The sequence below is a fragment of the Coenobita brevimanus genome, chromosome 42, assembly GCF_032717465.1.
Source record: "Coenobita brevimanus isolate Jiangsu-jjx chromosome 42, ASM3271746v2, whole genome shotgun sequence".
NCBI lineage: Eukaryota > Metazoa > Arthropoda > Malacostraca > Decapoda > Coenobitidae > Coenobita > Coenobita brevimanus.
In genome coordinates, this window is record NC_136995.1 from 1,198,522 (window position 1) to 1,215,327 (window position 16,806).

At 39.5% G+C, this 16,806-nt stretch overlaps 1 protein-coding gene across 1 annotated transcript in view; it reads right to left on the bottom strand.

The window, feature by feature from the left end:
- Positions 1 to 7,258: 7,258 nt before the first annotated feature.
- Positions 7,259 to 16,806, bottom strand: part of LOC145397625 (mapk-regulated corepressor-interacting protein 1) — a 37,751-nt gene continuing 28,203 nt past the window's right edge. The window contains exons 4-7 of the mRNA XM_080270665.1: positions 14,286 to 14,345; positions 13,712 to 13,762; positions 9,876 to 9,995; positions 7,259 to 7,328 (exon numbers count right to left, since the gene is read on the bottom strand). Of these exons, the coding sequence (XP_080126791.1) occupies positions 9,925 to 9,995; positions 13,712 to 13,762; positions 14,286 to 14,345 (182 nt within the window). The 3' untranslated portion in view covers positions 7,259 to 7,328; positions 9,876 to 9,924. The remainder of the gene's footprint in view (positions 7,329 to 9,875; positions 9,996 to 13,711; positions 13,763 to 14,285; positions 14,346 to 16,806) is intronic.

Sequence of the window (16,806 nt, forward strand, 5' to 3'; positions counted from 1 at the left end):
GCGACGATGGTGTTCCTATCCGGTGCATAATGCTGTCCGCAGACTGCCCAGAGTCATCACTGCATTTCAACCACAGATTGAAAAACCTCCTGCCATGCAGCAATTGTACACCTCTGCTCTAGAGTCAGCATGGTAGCAGAAGAAAACGGTGCAAAACTTCAGCTGTAGCCTCAAAAAAACTCTCAACTACTGTGTATGAGTTTACCACAAGATGAACGTCATTGGTCAATTACATGAAAATTGAAAATCAAATTAGTGAGGGACTTTTGAAACACCCAGTACATCTGATTAGTTAACCAGTACTCTGCCCACTCGTACAAAATGAATCTGCATATCTTCTCCAAAGCTTTCCTTGATGTAGGTATAAGAATGAATGCAAGAATAGTGAGAATTACTCTTGAATTCCACCTCGCATTACTGATATTTGGAATTTTGTGAAAGTTAATCAAAGGAAAATGCCCTTTTTCTTCAAAGAATCTAAACATTCATGTTAAACGGTACAAAAACTTTGTCATCTCTCCATCCTGACTTATCGAGGATCTCTTCTGTTCCGAGTTAATTGTAACTTTACTTCTGTTGTGTTTTCTGGTTGGTGGATGATTAGTCTCATCTTCATCCTTATATTCGCTGTCATCAGATTCGGTGCAACTACCACTAGATGAAAGATCATAAGATGTTGATGGCAATGTAGGTTCATCAGGCAGTTTTCGTCTTTTTGAAGGGTGCATGGTTTCCTTACTTGCAACCTGACCTGTTGAGTACCCCACTTCTCCTTTGCTTTGCACTTGCAGGTGGTAGAGTTGTTTATCTTCAGTGGATACCCACTGACCATTTACTTTTGTGATATCAAAAAGTTTATTTAGGGCATCATATTTTCCCCTCTTGACACATTCATCGTAACATTTTAGCACCTTTACAAGCTTTGCTTGTATTGCTTGATGTGACACATGTGGAGAGTTCAATTTATTCTCCCATAATTTTGTAACTTCTTCGGAAATTTTGACTATTCATTCTTTTCTTAATGTGATTTTAGCTCCAAGAAACTGGTATCGTCCAACAACTTGCATCTGGTTTGGCATTCTGCGTTTTTCTTCACATGAAGATTCTTCTAAAGGTACAATTCCTCTTCCTCTATGTGACTGCTGGAACTGCACCAAATTATTGGTCCAGACATCCTTGTTTTTCCGTACAACAGTACAGCATCACTTCTTTTGTGCGACATCATGCTTATATGAAAAAGTATATATATTTAATATATAACAGTAACACACTAAGCAATTATTCTGCCGACTGTTCATCCGCAAACTGTGACAGCAACTGTTAGATGGTGAAAACTGCATCCTGTTTTATAATATTTATTCTAGAAAGTTCTATACAATATTAAACCATACTAGAACATTACAAACTGTTCTAGAAAGTTCTGAAGTTCTAAAATTTTCTGTGCAAGTCTATAAAGTTATAAAAAAAATCTATATAAAGATAAAGAAAGTGATAAAACTTGCATGTGGTAATGTTGAATATACAGTAATCCATTTTTTGATTTGGGGGTAACCTTTTTATTAAACTGATAGGAATAAGGGCTTTTTTTCTTTGTTTTTAAACAAAAGTTCATCAACTTATGATACAGGCTACGTGTTATTTGAAAAAAAAGTTATAACCCTTATATATATATATATATATATATATATATATATATATATCTATATATATATATATATAAGTAAATGCTTTAATATGAAATTCAGTATTTAATGAATCATGGCAACCATCATTCACTCACTTCATGTAGTTCTGTCTACATCTTCTTTCACCTTTGTCATTCTTTTTCTGTATCTGCCCTCTCTCTTCCTTTTTCTCCCATCTTTCCTATCACTAATTACTCCTCTTTCCTTTTCAGATGGCTTTACATTGAATGACAAGCCAAATGGATTCCTGTAAACCGGGAAATAATTTAAACTGCTCAATGGTAACCATATAACCAACTCATACGTGTTCCCTACGTGTCAGCAAGTGGATTGGTGGAGAGTTAGTGCCCCTCCTCATAAAACGACTAACTCAAAGACAAACGACCACCCCTTATGGGATTATGGCGTCTGGCTTTAGACAGAGAAGTCTTACTTCACTTCACAACAACTTACCCACAGTTATAGCAAATGCTGTAAGCAGTCTCTTTAAAAATTTAAACTGAACTGAGTAAGTCACTCTAGTAAATGTTCAATGTAACAATTCTTCTGGGTCTGCTGCAACCTCCCTAGTAATGTATTGCTTACCTGCTGCTTGACAACTGTATACAGATTGCTTTTAGATGCAATACTTTTCTAAACTACAGTACAGTACTAATTCTTTCAAATTCACAAGTGTTCAAAAACACTTGTACCTTTATAATAAGAACTGACAATATTCATATGCAATACAAATTTTATCTGGAAAAGCAGCAACAGCTTAATAATGCATTATAACACCTCTAGATTGCAGCTTCTTGATGAGAAAAAGGTTTAGATTTGACTCTTAACAGATTCAACAGAACTTAGCTCTCCCATGGATAATTGGAATCTATTGTATAATCCAGAGGACACATAGGGAAATGAACAAAGGAAGAAAGATAACTGATGAACAGCGCCCAGCTCACTGAGGTGCACAAGATCATCCTCATTTTGAAAAACCACAATTGGGCGTGCCACTGGAAGTCTTAGTAATTCACCATCGCTAGAACAATGAACTGGTCCAAATGTTGGCTGTTTGGTGCTGTGCTGACAGAAGCATGACATTTTATTTCCCACAAACTTTTTAATTCAAATTTGAGGGAATTTCTCAAATACAGAAAAGGAATGACTCATGTAAAGGGGTGTACGTTCATTAATAACAGATATGTAGTACCGGGTTTACTCTGGAGCCTCAAAGTAGGGAGATACAATGTATTATTGTATACCTTTCAACAATGTTTCCAGACACACACACATACACAACCTAACAATGTCTCAGCTGTCACATCAACTTTTCAATTATATTACAGTACAGGTATTCACAACAAGTATTATTCCTCATGATCAATGCATACTTCTTTACTCTCAACAGTGTATATTCTGGCCATACTGCAATTCTTCATTCTCAACAATGTATACTTTGAACATATAATCCATTCAGTCACAACCAAAGGTATAAAATGCACGAACAGACCTTGCTCTGTTCTTATACTGTACTGCAGTTTGCAGGAGGGGTATCACTAGAAATTCTTTTCCTATAACAAATGCAATATGTAATTTAAATAGATAAAAGTCCTCATCCCTGCCCATATATTATGCACTAAACCTCATGAAGCAGAGGACATCTTTTCTCATTGTTAGCTTGTTCTTTCTCCTACCCAATCCCAAGATCATCTCAATGTGAACCCACTGAACTGCAGGCTAAAGCTGCCCTTCTTCTGCAATCCACCATCATCCTTTTGGGAGATAGGGAGGGAATTGAGGGATGTTTGTACAACTGGGCAGTAAAGATGACAGGTTATACTGATGCCACCACATGAAGGTGTCCTCTACTGAACCTGAATATTACAGAACAATCTATATACATTATCTGGATGATACAAAAAATCACATAAGGTGTCTTGCAAGATTTTTCAGAAACTTCACAGGGTTACTCATGGGTTTATTTCGGGCTATAAAAAAAAAAAAAAAAAAAAAAAAAAAAAAAAAAAAAAAATATAAATTAATATAGGTTGTTCTCAGCCACTATGGAGCAACAAGTATTGACAGGCTTATGAGTTAATTATACAGGTGGCCATTTTAACCCATAAGGCCACCAGTAACTGTGGCTCCGAAGCAAAGGAGAATTGGACAATGTTGATACTGCACTTGTCACTCAAAATAATCCCTCCAATAACCTCTTGAAGTTTCTAAAAAATTATATGGAGCATCCTTTATACACTGGTACTCATACCAGCATGAACTGAAGACTTGTACTCTGCAAGTTGAGGTGATTTTACATGTATATAATTAAATGGATGATGGGTGGCTCTATAAAAACTCAAATATATTAACAATTTTGATAATAACAGTAGCAGAAGTAGTAGGAACTGTAGCCCCAGGTTAATCCGAACTGTGAACCTGGTCTAAGTTCCCCTTCTCCTGCAGATCAACATCCTTCTCCTAGAGGGACAGGGAAATAGTTGAGGGACGTTCGTAAAACAAGGAAGTTGAGCCGCCCTGTTATATCAGTGCCACCACAGGAAGACAGCCCTCTCCAGAACCACTGATAACAACAAAAACATATATAGACATAAATATAGACAGAGATACATATAACTCCAGCAAGGAATCAAAAGCTCTTAAAATTACGTAATTATCAAAGTACAGGGCCTTGAAAAAACAGAACCACTTCACTTTGTGCACAGTAATTTTAACATAGTACAAACTCTCAAATATAAACATCAGAATTCCAAAAACAACCACTTTCCAAAATATTTTTCCAGGCAATAAGAGGATGTTGATAAACCTGTTCCAACATAAACAATGCAGAAGAGAAGATACTGATATAAAATACTTTACTGTAGTTACTGTTAGATAATTAATACATAATTTTTTCATTAGCTACCACCATCATCATCATCATCATGCCGTCCTCCTCTCCCACCCAAAGGTGGGGTGAGGTAGGGTCCAGAGACCGAAAAAAAAAAAATTGATAAAATGATATACTAACCACATTTTGCCCAACTGAATGAGCCACACTTCTGGCTCCACCAGATAGGCCAAAAAACATTTTGCACATAGCTTCACACTCACCTATCTGACACAGTACATACCTATACAAAAGTTACGAGGCTCCAACCAGTCATGTCTGCTCGTAAATCTAAAAAATAGCTGGTTTCCATAGGGCCAGTAATAATCTTGTCATTCAGTTGGCATATACGTTGGGTTTGTACTGCATAGCAAGTAGACTCGAGAGAAATACTGTACAGTACACACGTTACTGTACTTTCTCCTTCACACAAACCTGCCGCACTTTTCACATCCAGGGCTGGGAGTCACCTCGAGAAATGGGAAATCTGGGTAAGTGTGCCATATCGAATATTATACAATCTTTTTTTTAACTTACTAAATTTCTCTTACTAAATATTTTTGATCTTTAGGTTCACATACTTCAGAACAAAACCAAATGTGTGACAAAATGTAGTACAGCTTCCCAAATCCGAACATCCAATTTCCAAAAACTTCAACTTCCCAAACATATGTTCCTGCAATACGGGTGTGTTGATGTCGCCTGTCCCCATACAATCAATGCATATTTGAAAACATCATTCATATGTGGACAAGTATAATAACAGACGATATAACACTTAATATAGGTAACTTCATTGTATTTACAGTACTGTTCATGATACTGTAGGCTATTTTTTATATTGCAGGTATTTTCTCTCATGATTCTTCTTTCCAAAGAATTCCGCTTACCATAAAGCCTCTGGAATCAAGCATTTCGGATTTGAGATTCTGTACAGTACTATGCTGATCATGAGCATCAAAAGGCTTGTCGAGTAGAATGCGAGACACAGAAAATCCTCGATAAATGCTACAAATGTTTTCCAAAATATTACAATATCTTCCCTACAGCTGCTACTGTAAAATGGGGGAACTATACTTCTTTCATCTTCACTTGGCCCATATTGCTGTCTTTCTGCAGTTTATTTCACTTAGCTCGGGGACTGAAAAAGACAATGCTACTGCTGTACATCCTATACACAGCACTGCTTTGTGACTTGTATCATATTCCAGTGTTACTGTTATAAACCAACATTCAAAATGGAGAGATGGCAGTTTTAGGCCAAGCTAGAGTAAAAGAGTATAAAAAAAAAGCTTTACAGTTAGCCATAGAACATTCTTTTATTTATATATATATATATATATATATATATATAATGATGGCCAGCAAAACCAGAGTGATGATGTGCATGATTTATTATTGGTGACGTTTCGGTTTTATAACACAAACCATCTTCAGACCTAAAACAAAAATAAAAACACACAAACTAGAAAATAAACCAATATATAATTTTCTCATCTTCCACAGAATAAAATAACAGGGAACAGAGCAGGTCATATGAAATTTTATTCTGTGGAAGATGAGAAAATTATATATTGGTTTATTTTCTAGTTTGTGTGTTTTTATTTTTGTTTTAGGTCTGAAGATGGTTTGTGTTATAAAACCGAAACGTCACCAATAATAAATCATGCACATCATCACTCTGGTTTTGCTGGCCATCATTAGATTCCGCTTCCCACAGCATGAAAGTATCGCTAATATATATATATATATATATATATATATATATATATATATATTATACTTTTTTTTTTTTTTTTCAATTTACTGTGTGCTTGGCTCCTTCAATCCAATGTCATCTTTTCTATATCTTGCTACAGTTTTATGTACTTTTGGATAGACTTTTTGAAGTGGAGGAGTTAGATAAAGTCTTCTTTAACCCCTTCATAGTTAGAGGTTCTCTCTAAAAATACCAAACTTGTCTAGAAATAGAAAGAAATTAATGGGAGACACCATTACAGCAAAAAGGCTGGCAGGGAAAGGAAGAAAAATAGTAGTAGTAGTAGTAGTAGTAGTAGTATTTGTAACTCCAGGTTCATCTGAAACGTGAATCTGGTGGACAGCAGGCTGAAGTAGCCCCCATCCTGCAGTTTACCATCCTCCTTTGGGGGACTGGGAGAGCCGTAAGAGACACTTGTATATCCAGTCAGTGGGGCCACCCAGCTATACCAGTGCCACCACATGAAGGCACCCCTCTCAGTCACCAAGAGGTGTCATGTACAGGCAAGTATGTACACTGATGCCTTTATGACACTATGGCATATGAATGACTCAACTTCTTTCAGTTCAATGACATATTATTACAATCCAAGCTTACCTTTTACAGACAATTTCATCATCTTAAGACAGACCTTTAGAAGGGAGTATTAAATGAAGACTATCCAAAACCTCCAATTCAAAACATTTATCTTAAGGTAAATAGCATCATCAGGAGACAGTAAGAATGAATATGAATGACATCATCAGAGTCAACAGGTTTAAGCAACAGGTCTAAAGGTCATACTTTCATCGCCTACAGAGGCTCCCCTGCACCACTTCCATACCAGTTTATTTTGCAAGCTGGTATGTTCAGATATCCTTGTATGGTATTTCTGCAATCTATGTCAATGTGAAAGAGATTTGTTGTTGCTGTTATTCTTGTTCTTGCTCTTGCTGTGGCCCCAGTCTCATCTGGACGTGAACCCTGTGGACTCCAGGCTCAAGTTGCTCTTCTCACACAGTCTACCCTCCTCCTTCTGGGGAAAAGTGAGGGAGTTGAGGGATGTTTGTACAACCAGGCAGTGGATCCACCCAGGCATATCAGTGCCATCAAGAGAAGGCATCCCCCTCCAGCACTGAAATAATAAGCTGTACTACGCTAGGGATCACTAAGGCAGAGGTACAAGACAGCCTCCTGAGGTGACCAGCATACGGGTCTTCAAAGTCTGTTTCACTTTTTTCAGATACTCTTGGATACATGCCACAGATTCTTAATATACCCTTTTCACCTTAACTTGGCCCAGATTTTTGTCCTTTTGCAGCTTGTTTCACATAGGCCAATGGAAAAAAGAAGATGGTGCTGTGGCTCTACATCCTTCCCATCGCCTTTCTTTGTGAATAACAGCAAAATCTAGTGTTCACGTCTACTTACAACAAGCATTCAAGATGGAGAGAGGGCAAATTTTGGCCAAGTTAGAGTAAAAGGAGTATGAAAATTGTTGTAACAAGTCAGTTTTTTTGTTGTTTTTTTTAAGTTTTCCCTTACGTCTGGAATGCTACATAATCATCATCGTCATCAATACTACAAAGACAATATACTGTACTGGTTAGCCTAGTCAAATTTCTAAAGCTCTATTCCCCAAACAATGGGAAAACTACTCTTATCATCTCACCTCTATTTTCTGATTTAAACATGTCTACGATTAAAAAATATACAAGCCTGCTGAACACCTCTACCACCCACTTCCAATACTGACAGTAAAAATGGTGAAGAAACATTACATAAAGCTGAACTGCAAACAGTTACCTGACCTTTCCATCTTCTAAGGATGTACTAATTTATTTTTCATCTGGCCACCCCAAGGTGATTCAGTTCAGCTATGAGAAATTCTAGCAGTCAGGGTAATGAAAACTCTCAAGAACCTTTGACAGTTTCAGGTGTAGGGGCCTGAGGCTAGACTACAGCAGTCCAATACATTTACCAGTACATGACCAGCCTCCTTCCCCTGAACACCCATGGGCAAGGTGTAGCACCCTTAGCCTGTCAAAAGGCAACAGGTGAGTGGTTACCACCGTCCTGGGAGGTACTACCTTGGAGTCCTGACACAACTGGGGTGCTCCAACTACTACACTTGGCTGCTAGAAATTCCCTCAGCAGAATAAACTAGTCTTGATTGGACCAGAATAAAATACTAAGCAAACAGGTCAAGGCAGAGGAACACATGCTGACATTTTTAATAATAGTCCTTTTTTTTTTTTTTTTTTCACTTGGTAGAACTCAGCCGCTACTACAACTTCAATACTAAGTTGTGGTTGCAAGAAAATTTATGAGAATTGGCTACATGGCAGCATTCAGTCTCCTTGGTTACTAGTATAGTGCAGTCTCCACTCTGATTACACATGGCCAACACAAGGTGAAAAGGATTAGGGATCTTTGTATGCTGAGCTGATGGCCAACTGCAGTCAAACTGAAAAAATAATTTGAATAGTAACCAAGGAACTCATTCCTACCTCATAACAAAGGTTTATGGAATTTCACACAACCACAACTTAGTACTCCCGTTGTGAGTGTAGTACAGTTCAGTCAGATGAAAACCAATTACAACAGATACAGTACATAACAAGATAAAACCTGTCAGAAGTGCATTGCACTTCACATAATGAAATAACACAACTGGAGTGGATCACATCGTTAGCTCTGCATCGCTTCAAAAGCTACACATGCAGATACACAGGCAAACTATGTATTAAAAAAAAAAAAAAAAAAAAAAACTATATCAAATGTGAGGATACCTGGCACTATTTACCCTTTCAATCCCATGACATTATTTTCCACTGATATTCTTGTTACTTACATGCAAATACAGGGTGGTCCAATTGTAACACTCAACTTACATTTTCCCCAGTGATTTCTTGCATGCTGTAGGGACGGCTCAGTGCTGGAACTATCAGTGCCTATCTTGTAGTATTTACAGTGGTCATTTCCTCCTCCCACGGCCACACCCACGTCCACACCAGTAGATTGGGCTATTATCAAAGTCTATCCTAATTCATTTCTTCATGTCTTAATCCCACTGGCAAACCCACACCAGTAGACTGAGCCATTACCAATGTTTATTCTGCAAAACTGATTCATTCCCCTACTCCCACTGGCAAACCCACACCACCAGGCTGAGCCATCTCCCTAACACATAAGATATTACCACATGAGTTGCTAGCAGGGTGCTATTTATGACCGCCCCTGATTAGGAGCCTTCTGACCTGGAGGGGCTAAACAAATACATCTTTCATTAACCCATTCACTAGAAAGCTCTCCAAAGATGAAATAATACATCTCAGACTGACAAGAATAAAGTGAATATACCCCAGTACGTGATGGGACCGGAAAGGTAAAAAAAAAAAACTGCGTTCAATATACCCAGTTCATCTGTGCCAAGATAGTTACATACTGGGACCTCAGACTCACATTCAAACTATACATAAAAAAGATTTTATATATATATATATATATATATATATATATATATATATATATATATATATATATATACTGTATATGTATATATATATATATGTAAATTTACCGGGTAAGTGTACTGGGCCGACTCCCCAGTTCACCTGTGTGTGGTTGGCTTAGGTGGACTGGGTGAGGTTTTGGTAGATCCGCTTGCCCCACCAGGCCTCCAAGTCGAACGGCTTGAAATCTGAAATATTGAAACATGCTTCAGAAATACGGTCTTCAAATATGACAAAAAACAGGCTGATGCATATACAATGTTTTGTTTTGTTTCACTTCGGTTCTGAAGGCTCCAACATGCTTGCATGCGTCAGCCTTGGTCACCTGATGGCAGCTCTCCATGCTGGCAGCTTCCCTATTCAGTCTCTTATCCCTGAGGTCATACTCAATGACCTCATTCCAAGTCATTTTCAGTCTACCTCGTGCAACCCTACTCCCAACATAAACACTTCTCACTTTCTGTACCCAGTTTTTATTCCCCATCCTCTCCACATGCCCAAACCATCTCAATCTACTTCTCTCATCACAACCCTAATACACTGAATCCCATCCTACACCTCAAAATTCTTCCATCGTAACCTAGTCCCCCCAGGCTTCACACTCAGGGACGCACTACACATCTCCCTAATCATTGCCATTTCTGTACGTTTGAGCCTGCAAACATCCACTTCCTTTACTGCCCAGGTCTCACTACCATACATTACACTCCTAACACATGCTGCATACAAAGATCCCTTAGCACAGAAGGAGAGCCCTCTCAATGTCAGGAAAGGCAACAGCTCCCTGAACTTCTTTCAACCTCTCCTCACTCTAGCCACAGAGCTAGCTCCAGCCCCACCTCCAGCACATAACATGTCTTCCAAATAACAAAACTCTTCCACACACTCAAGAGACTCACCAACAAGTTCAATCCTTTCACACCTGGCAATCTCCACCTGCTCCCCCCAACACATCACACAAATGAAATCAGCATTATCTTGCAGTCTACCTCTAAACCACTGCATCTCTTATGCATCCACTTATCACAAACACTGCACAAGATGGAATTACTTCCCATGCCCTTGTAGCAAATTGCACATGGCCATTCTCCCTCTTCTTTGACAGTACTGCCACCAACCCTAGATATCACTTTTGTTTTATTTGCATTTACTCTTAGGCCCTTGTGCCCCATATCATCTCTCCACTTCCTAAATCTTTCCCCTGCCTCCCTTTCATTCTCTGCAATCAACACCAAGTTATCAGCATACAACATCTCCCACGGAAGTCCATATCTGAAGTCATGTGAGAGGGCTTCAAATACCATGATAAACAACAAGGGGCTCAAAATTGACCCCTGGTGCACACCAACATTCACGTAAAAATTATCACTCAAATCTCCATTCACCTTTACCTGGGCGCGAGCACTGACATACATAGACATAGCCACCCTACCCAGCCACTCCTCGATCCCAAGCTCTCTCATTGCCCACATTAAATACTAGAGGCCCCCCCAAGGTGAGAGTTACACCAGCCACAAACCGATACATATCTAGTGCTGCTCGGAATATACCCCTGACCTTGAGTTACTGTACTTTCACCAATTTCTAACTCGCAGGAGATTTTCATCCCTACTACACACCTGTATAATTCTGTGATGACATCTTGAGCGGTTGGGAAGTTATCATACTAACAGACACACAGACCTTGACCTACTTTCACCAATTTTGAACTCGTAGGAGATTTTCTTCCCTACTACACACTTGTAAAATTTTGTGATGATATCTTGAGTGGTTGCAAAGTTATCATGCAAACAGCTACACACACAGACAGACAGACAGACAAATTAAAAACTATACCAGCTTCGCTGTTGCAGCCGATAAAAAGTTTCTGAAACAATACAATATACAATGGGGTCTCCCAGTATGCGAGAATATGGCCGACAAAATGGGCCACATACTGGAAACTTCGCACATTAGAAATCATTGAATGAATGGAAATAATGTATATAGTTGACACCTCACCCATCTTGGTAATTTACAGTACAGTACTTCCCCTTTACTGACTATCATTTTAAGAAAGACTTTTACTCAAAAAAAAAAATAATAATAAAAAAAAAAAATAATAATAATAATAATAATAATAATAATAGAACTGTGCAAGTATTGTGCTAGGTAGCACTCCATTTGTATAACTGCAACCTTACTGCGCCCGTCTACGTGACCTCCATAAGTCTTGACAGTTTGTAAAAATCTGCTCCTTGTTCTTAAGAATGTTCCTCATTGTCGATTCACCTAAGCCAAGTTCACATCCAATGTTTAAGTCCCTTTTACCTTGCTTATTCAACTCTATAACCTTCATTTTCAGTTCCAAAATGATCCTCATATTCTTGGAATGAAGCGGTGGGGCCATGATGTAACAGATGCTCAAGAATGGGTCTTGTACAATGCCAAAAATGGAAGTGCGACACGGGCAGACACAGACTGTGAGTCTTGAAACTTGACTTGAGACGCCAAGAGAGGCAAACAAAAGGAAACCGATCACCCATTTGGTGGTGGTTTCAGATACTACCATTTTGAACAGGAACAGGCTTTTCTCTTGGTTTCAGATGATGGATTGGCATTTTGCATATCAAAAAATTTATTTTTTTCCTGAGTCAAGTTCGCATATTGGGAGAACCCACTGTACAGGGTGATTAATATATAGCGATCACAACACCCATAACAAATACAGTCTTGAAACATTAAAATATACAGAGGCACTTCATACATAATGCTCCTCATCCACTCTACTGTGCAATTTCTCGTGTTGAGAGGACTCCTTAGTTGGTGTTATCAGTGTCTATCCTGCATTATTTATTCATTTCCTACTCCCACTGCCAGACACTGCCTACACAAGCAGGCTGAGCCCTTATCAATGTCTACCCTGCACCATTATTCATTTCCTACTTCCACTGCACACCTTCACCCACACCAGCAGACTGCGCCATCCCACAACACATAAGATATGCCTGGTGAGTTTCTGGTGGTGGTGTGTACAGACCACCCTGTACATGAGAAACCTAATCTTCAACAATACAACTGAAACATCATGACACACATCAGAAATATGAAGTCTGACACATTACAGTACAAAACAGAAACACAACAACATACATCAGATACAAGGCTGCAAAATCATAGCATATCCTACGCTGAAGTACTGTACATGGACTTGGGCACAAAGGAAGACTTTTAAGGTGCAGGTAATGGTAGATGTAGATTAAATGTCATGGAGGGAAAAGTGGTGCAGTTTTTTAGTGAGAGAGTGGAACAGTTTATTTGTAGGCTTAAACATACAAAGAGAATGATCAGGATGGGTGTGATTGAGACGGTTTGGGCATGCAAAGAGGACACAGGATGACAACTGGGAGTGGAGGGTGAGAGGTGTCAACAATGAGGGTAGGGTTGAAAGAGGCACATCAAAAAAGATTGAGATCAATCAAATAAAATAATGAACCATCATAAACTGGAAATGCCATCATCATCATAACCCTATTCCTAACTTATAAAATGTGCTGAAAGTGGATGCCATCAAGTGGTGGTACCAATATAAATGGTTGGTTCAACCCCCTGGTTATACAAACTTCTCTCAAATACTTCCCTATCCCCTGAAAGGAGGATGGTGGCGGGCAAGTGACGGGCAGCTTCGGCCTACATGAGGCCACAACAACAATAACAACAACAACAACAGTCCATTGCTAGAGAGTAGCCTTGAAGTGGGCATGATATAGTGCAAAGGTCCCTCAACTCCATCCTCATCCCTCAAAGGGAGGATGGTGGACTGCAGAACAACATCAGTCTGCACTTCGTTCACGTTCAAATTAGCCAAGGGCCACAACACAACAACAACAACAGCTGATGTAACAACACAAAATACATGACTAACCTTGTAGTGCCGGGTGTTCGCTCTTTTCCTTATAGTATGTGATTCCATTTCCTGCAAGGAGGGAAATCCAGTTAATGTTTAGTTATGGTAACTTATTCTTCTCAACCACATTTACCGAACCAAGTAGTTACAGCCTGGCCTGAGACTAAACTAATACTGATAAACCAATTCTACTTAACCATATTACCAAATGCCTATAGAAACAGTCTGGGCTGAGACTACCACCCACGCTACGTCTCGCCATGTGGAAGGACCATATTCTAAACCTGTAGACCAATGTGGTGGCATCAATATAATGAAGCTTCTCCACAGCCTGGCTATACAAACATCGCTCACGTCCCTCCCCATCCCATGGAAGGTGAATGGTGAAGTGCAAGAGATGGGCAAGTTTGGCTTGCAGTCCACTGGGTCCACATTCAGATGGGCCTGGGGTTGCAACTAAAGCTGTATTACTACTACTACTGTACCACTATTTCTACTACTACTACTACTACTACAGCAACTACTACTGCTGCAATTACTACTGCTACTATTACTACTACTACTATAATGTACACTGAGGCAGCATGCTCACCTCTACCATCATGACCATTCTGTTTGTCCATCTCAAGCTCCTTGCACACACGGCCCCAGGCTGCAAAGAACATACCAATATGTAGGTTAGTATGATATTCTGTTCAATTTAAGTATACTCTTTTCACTCTAACTTGGCCTAAAATTAACACCGTCCCATCTTGAATACTGAGTTGTACCAATAATGTTCAAACATGATGTCAGTGACAAAGAAGTGCAACAGCAAGGATACAAAGCCAAAGTATTACTGGCACCTTATTCCACCACTGAGCAACATTCAATAACCAGTTAAAGGACGAAAATCTCGGCCACAATATGGTGAAAAAATCATAGGTGTAAAACTTCCATGTCTCCATCCTGAATGTTGAGCTGTATCTAGAGATTAAGACTAGAATACGGTACTCGTCACGAATAAGTCCTGTGGAAAAGACGCTGAGCCACAGTATTGTCATATTCTGCCACTGAGGTACAGGAGCTGCAAAAGGACAAAAATCCCCATTGTTCAACCTTGAACACTGAACCGCAAGAAATGATTAACCCAAAGATATGATGTTAGTCACAATGAAGTGCTATGAAAAATGATCTATTCTTGAGCTACAGTACTAATTTAACCTGTATACTGTGCCAGTTACAGGATAAATGCTACAAAAGATGAAAATCTCATCCAAGTTAAGGTGAACGAACTATAGGTACCAGCATTACCTCAGGGATCATTTTCCTGTCAGCACCTCGTTCTCGGCAATACATCAAAGTCATCACCATCATCACCATAACACTTCGTCCTGAACATTACACTTCAGTATTAGCTTTTATGTAATTTATATCTTCTTAATGTCAATGATTAAATCAATAACGTATAAGAAAATTTCTCACATGAAGTCATACACTCCTGTATACTCTGTTCGCTTTAAACTGACCTACAAACAACATCTTTCCATCTTCAGTACTTAGCTGTTAAATAAAAAACGATACCAGTCACGAAGTATTATGGAATGCATGTAGTCATAGTACTGCTTCTACTGAGCCACATAAAATTATGGAAAAAAATTTGGGCCATCTTAGGGTTAAAACTCTACAGTCAGGAAGAATAAGTGTACCGGTACATAAATAACACCTATCTATCTATCTATTTATATATCACCAGATGCCTGAATCCCATAAGGGGTGACTACGAACAAATCGCCGCCATGTCACCCTGTCCTCTGCCTTCTGGCTGCCCTCTCTCATAATTCACGTCCCCTCTCCTTACATACAACTCCATCCAATCCTACCACCTCATCCTCAGTCTCCCCTTCCCCCCCTCTCCATCCTACTCATTCTCACTCCTAGTCAGTCTCTATCTTCTCTACACAGTCCCACCACCACATCCTTGGTCTACGTCTCCCTCTCTCCAGTTCACTCACATTTACTTTCTTAGTCTCTCACTCTCCATCCTGCCCACAAAGCCATCTCCATCACATCCACATCAACAACACAACACTCCTTCACTTCCTCATTTACCCGTCTATTCCTCCACGTAACTACACAGGCTCCTCTCAGGTAACCCACTTCCACTGCTCTCACTCTTGACTCTCCATGTCAATCTATCTATTGCCAGACGCCTTAATCTCGTAAGGGATGGCCACAAGCAAATCCCCTCCATGTCGTCCTGTCCTCCGCCATTTCACTGCCCTATTCCCAGCTCACACCCCCCTCTCTCATACACTGTACCTCTCCATCCCTCCATCTCATCCTTGACTTCCCCCTCCCTCCACCCCTCCACCTCAATCACATACACACTCTTCGTCAGTCTCTCACTCCCCATCCTCTCCACATGGCCAAACCACCTCAATGTGTTTCTCTTAACGCTTCCCATCACATCCACATCCACACCTTCCATGTCCTTCCTGCTAAAACGTCAGTCATGGCAGAAAACTGATCTCCAGTTCGTGTGTGTGACCGTCCTGCTGCCTGACCCGAACATCCAAGGGTTTCTCCACATTCCACTGATAAATACTAATTATCTTTAACGTACAAGGAGTAGTGTGACAGGTGAAGATAAAGCCACGTACTCTAATCTTTAACAGGTATTAAAGACTCCCGTAGCATCTGTTCCTCAACGATTTATTTGCACACACACACACACACACACACACACATACTAATGTTGATGGTTTCATATCGACAAGGATCGAAATTAATGATTTCTTGAGAGAACATGAACCTGATGTCATGTGCCTTGTAGAGACCAAATTAAGAGAAGATATTGATGTTCATTTGGGAGATGGTAAATACAAACTGTGGAGAAAAGACAGGAAAGAAAAAAAGGGAGGAGGAGTGATGATAGCAGTGAAGAACAACATAAATGTAGATACTGTGGAAATGGGAGAAGGCAGGGCTGAAGTGATATATATGAAATTAGAAACTGGAGAGAATGTTAAGAGAGATATGGCAGTAGTGTATGTTCCCCCAAAGACGAGAGCATGGAAGGATGACGAATACCATGAGATGTTGTCAGATATGGCTAGCTACTTGCAAAAAAT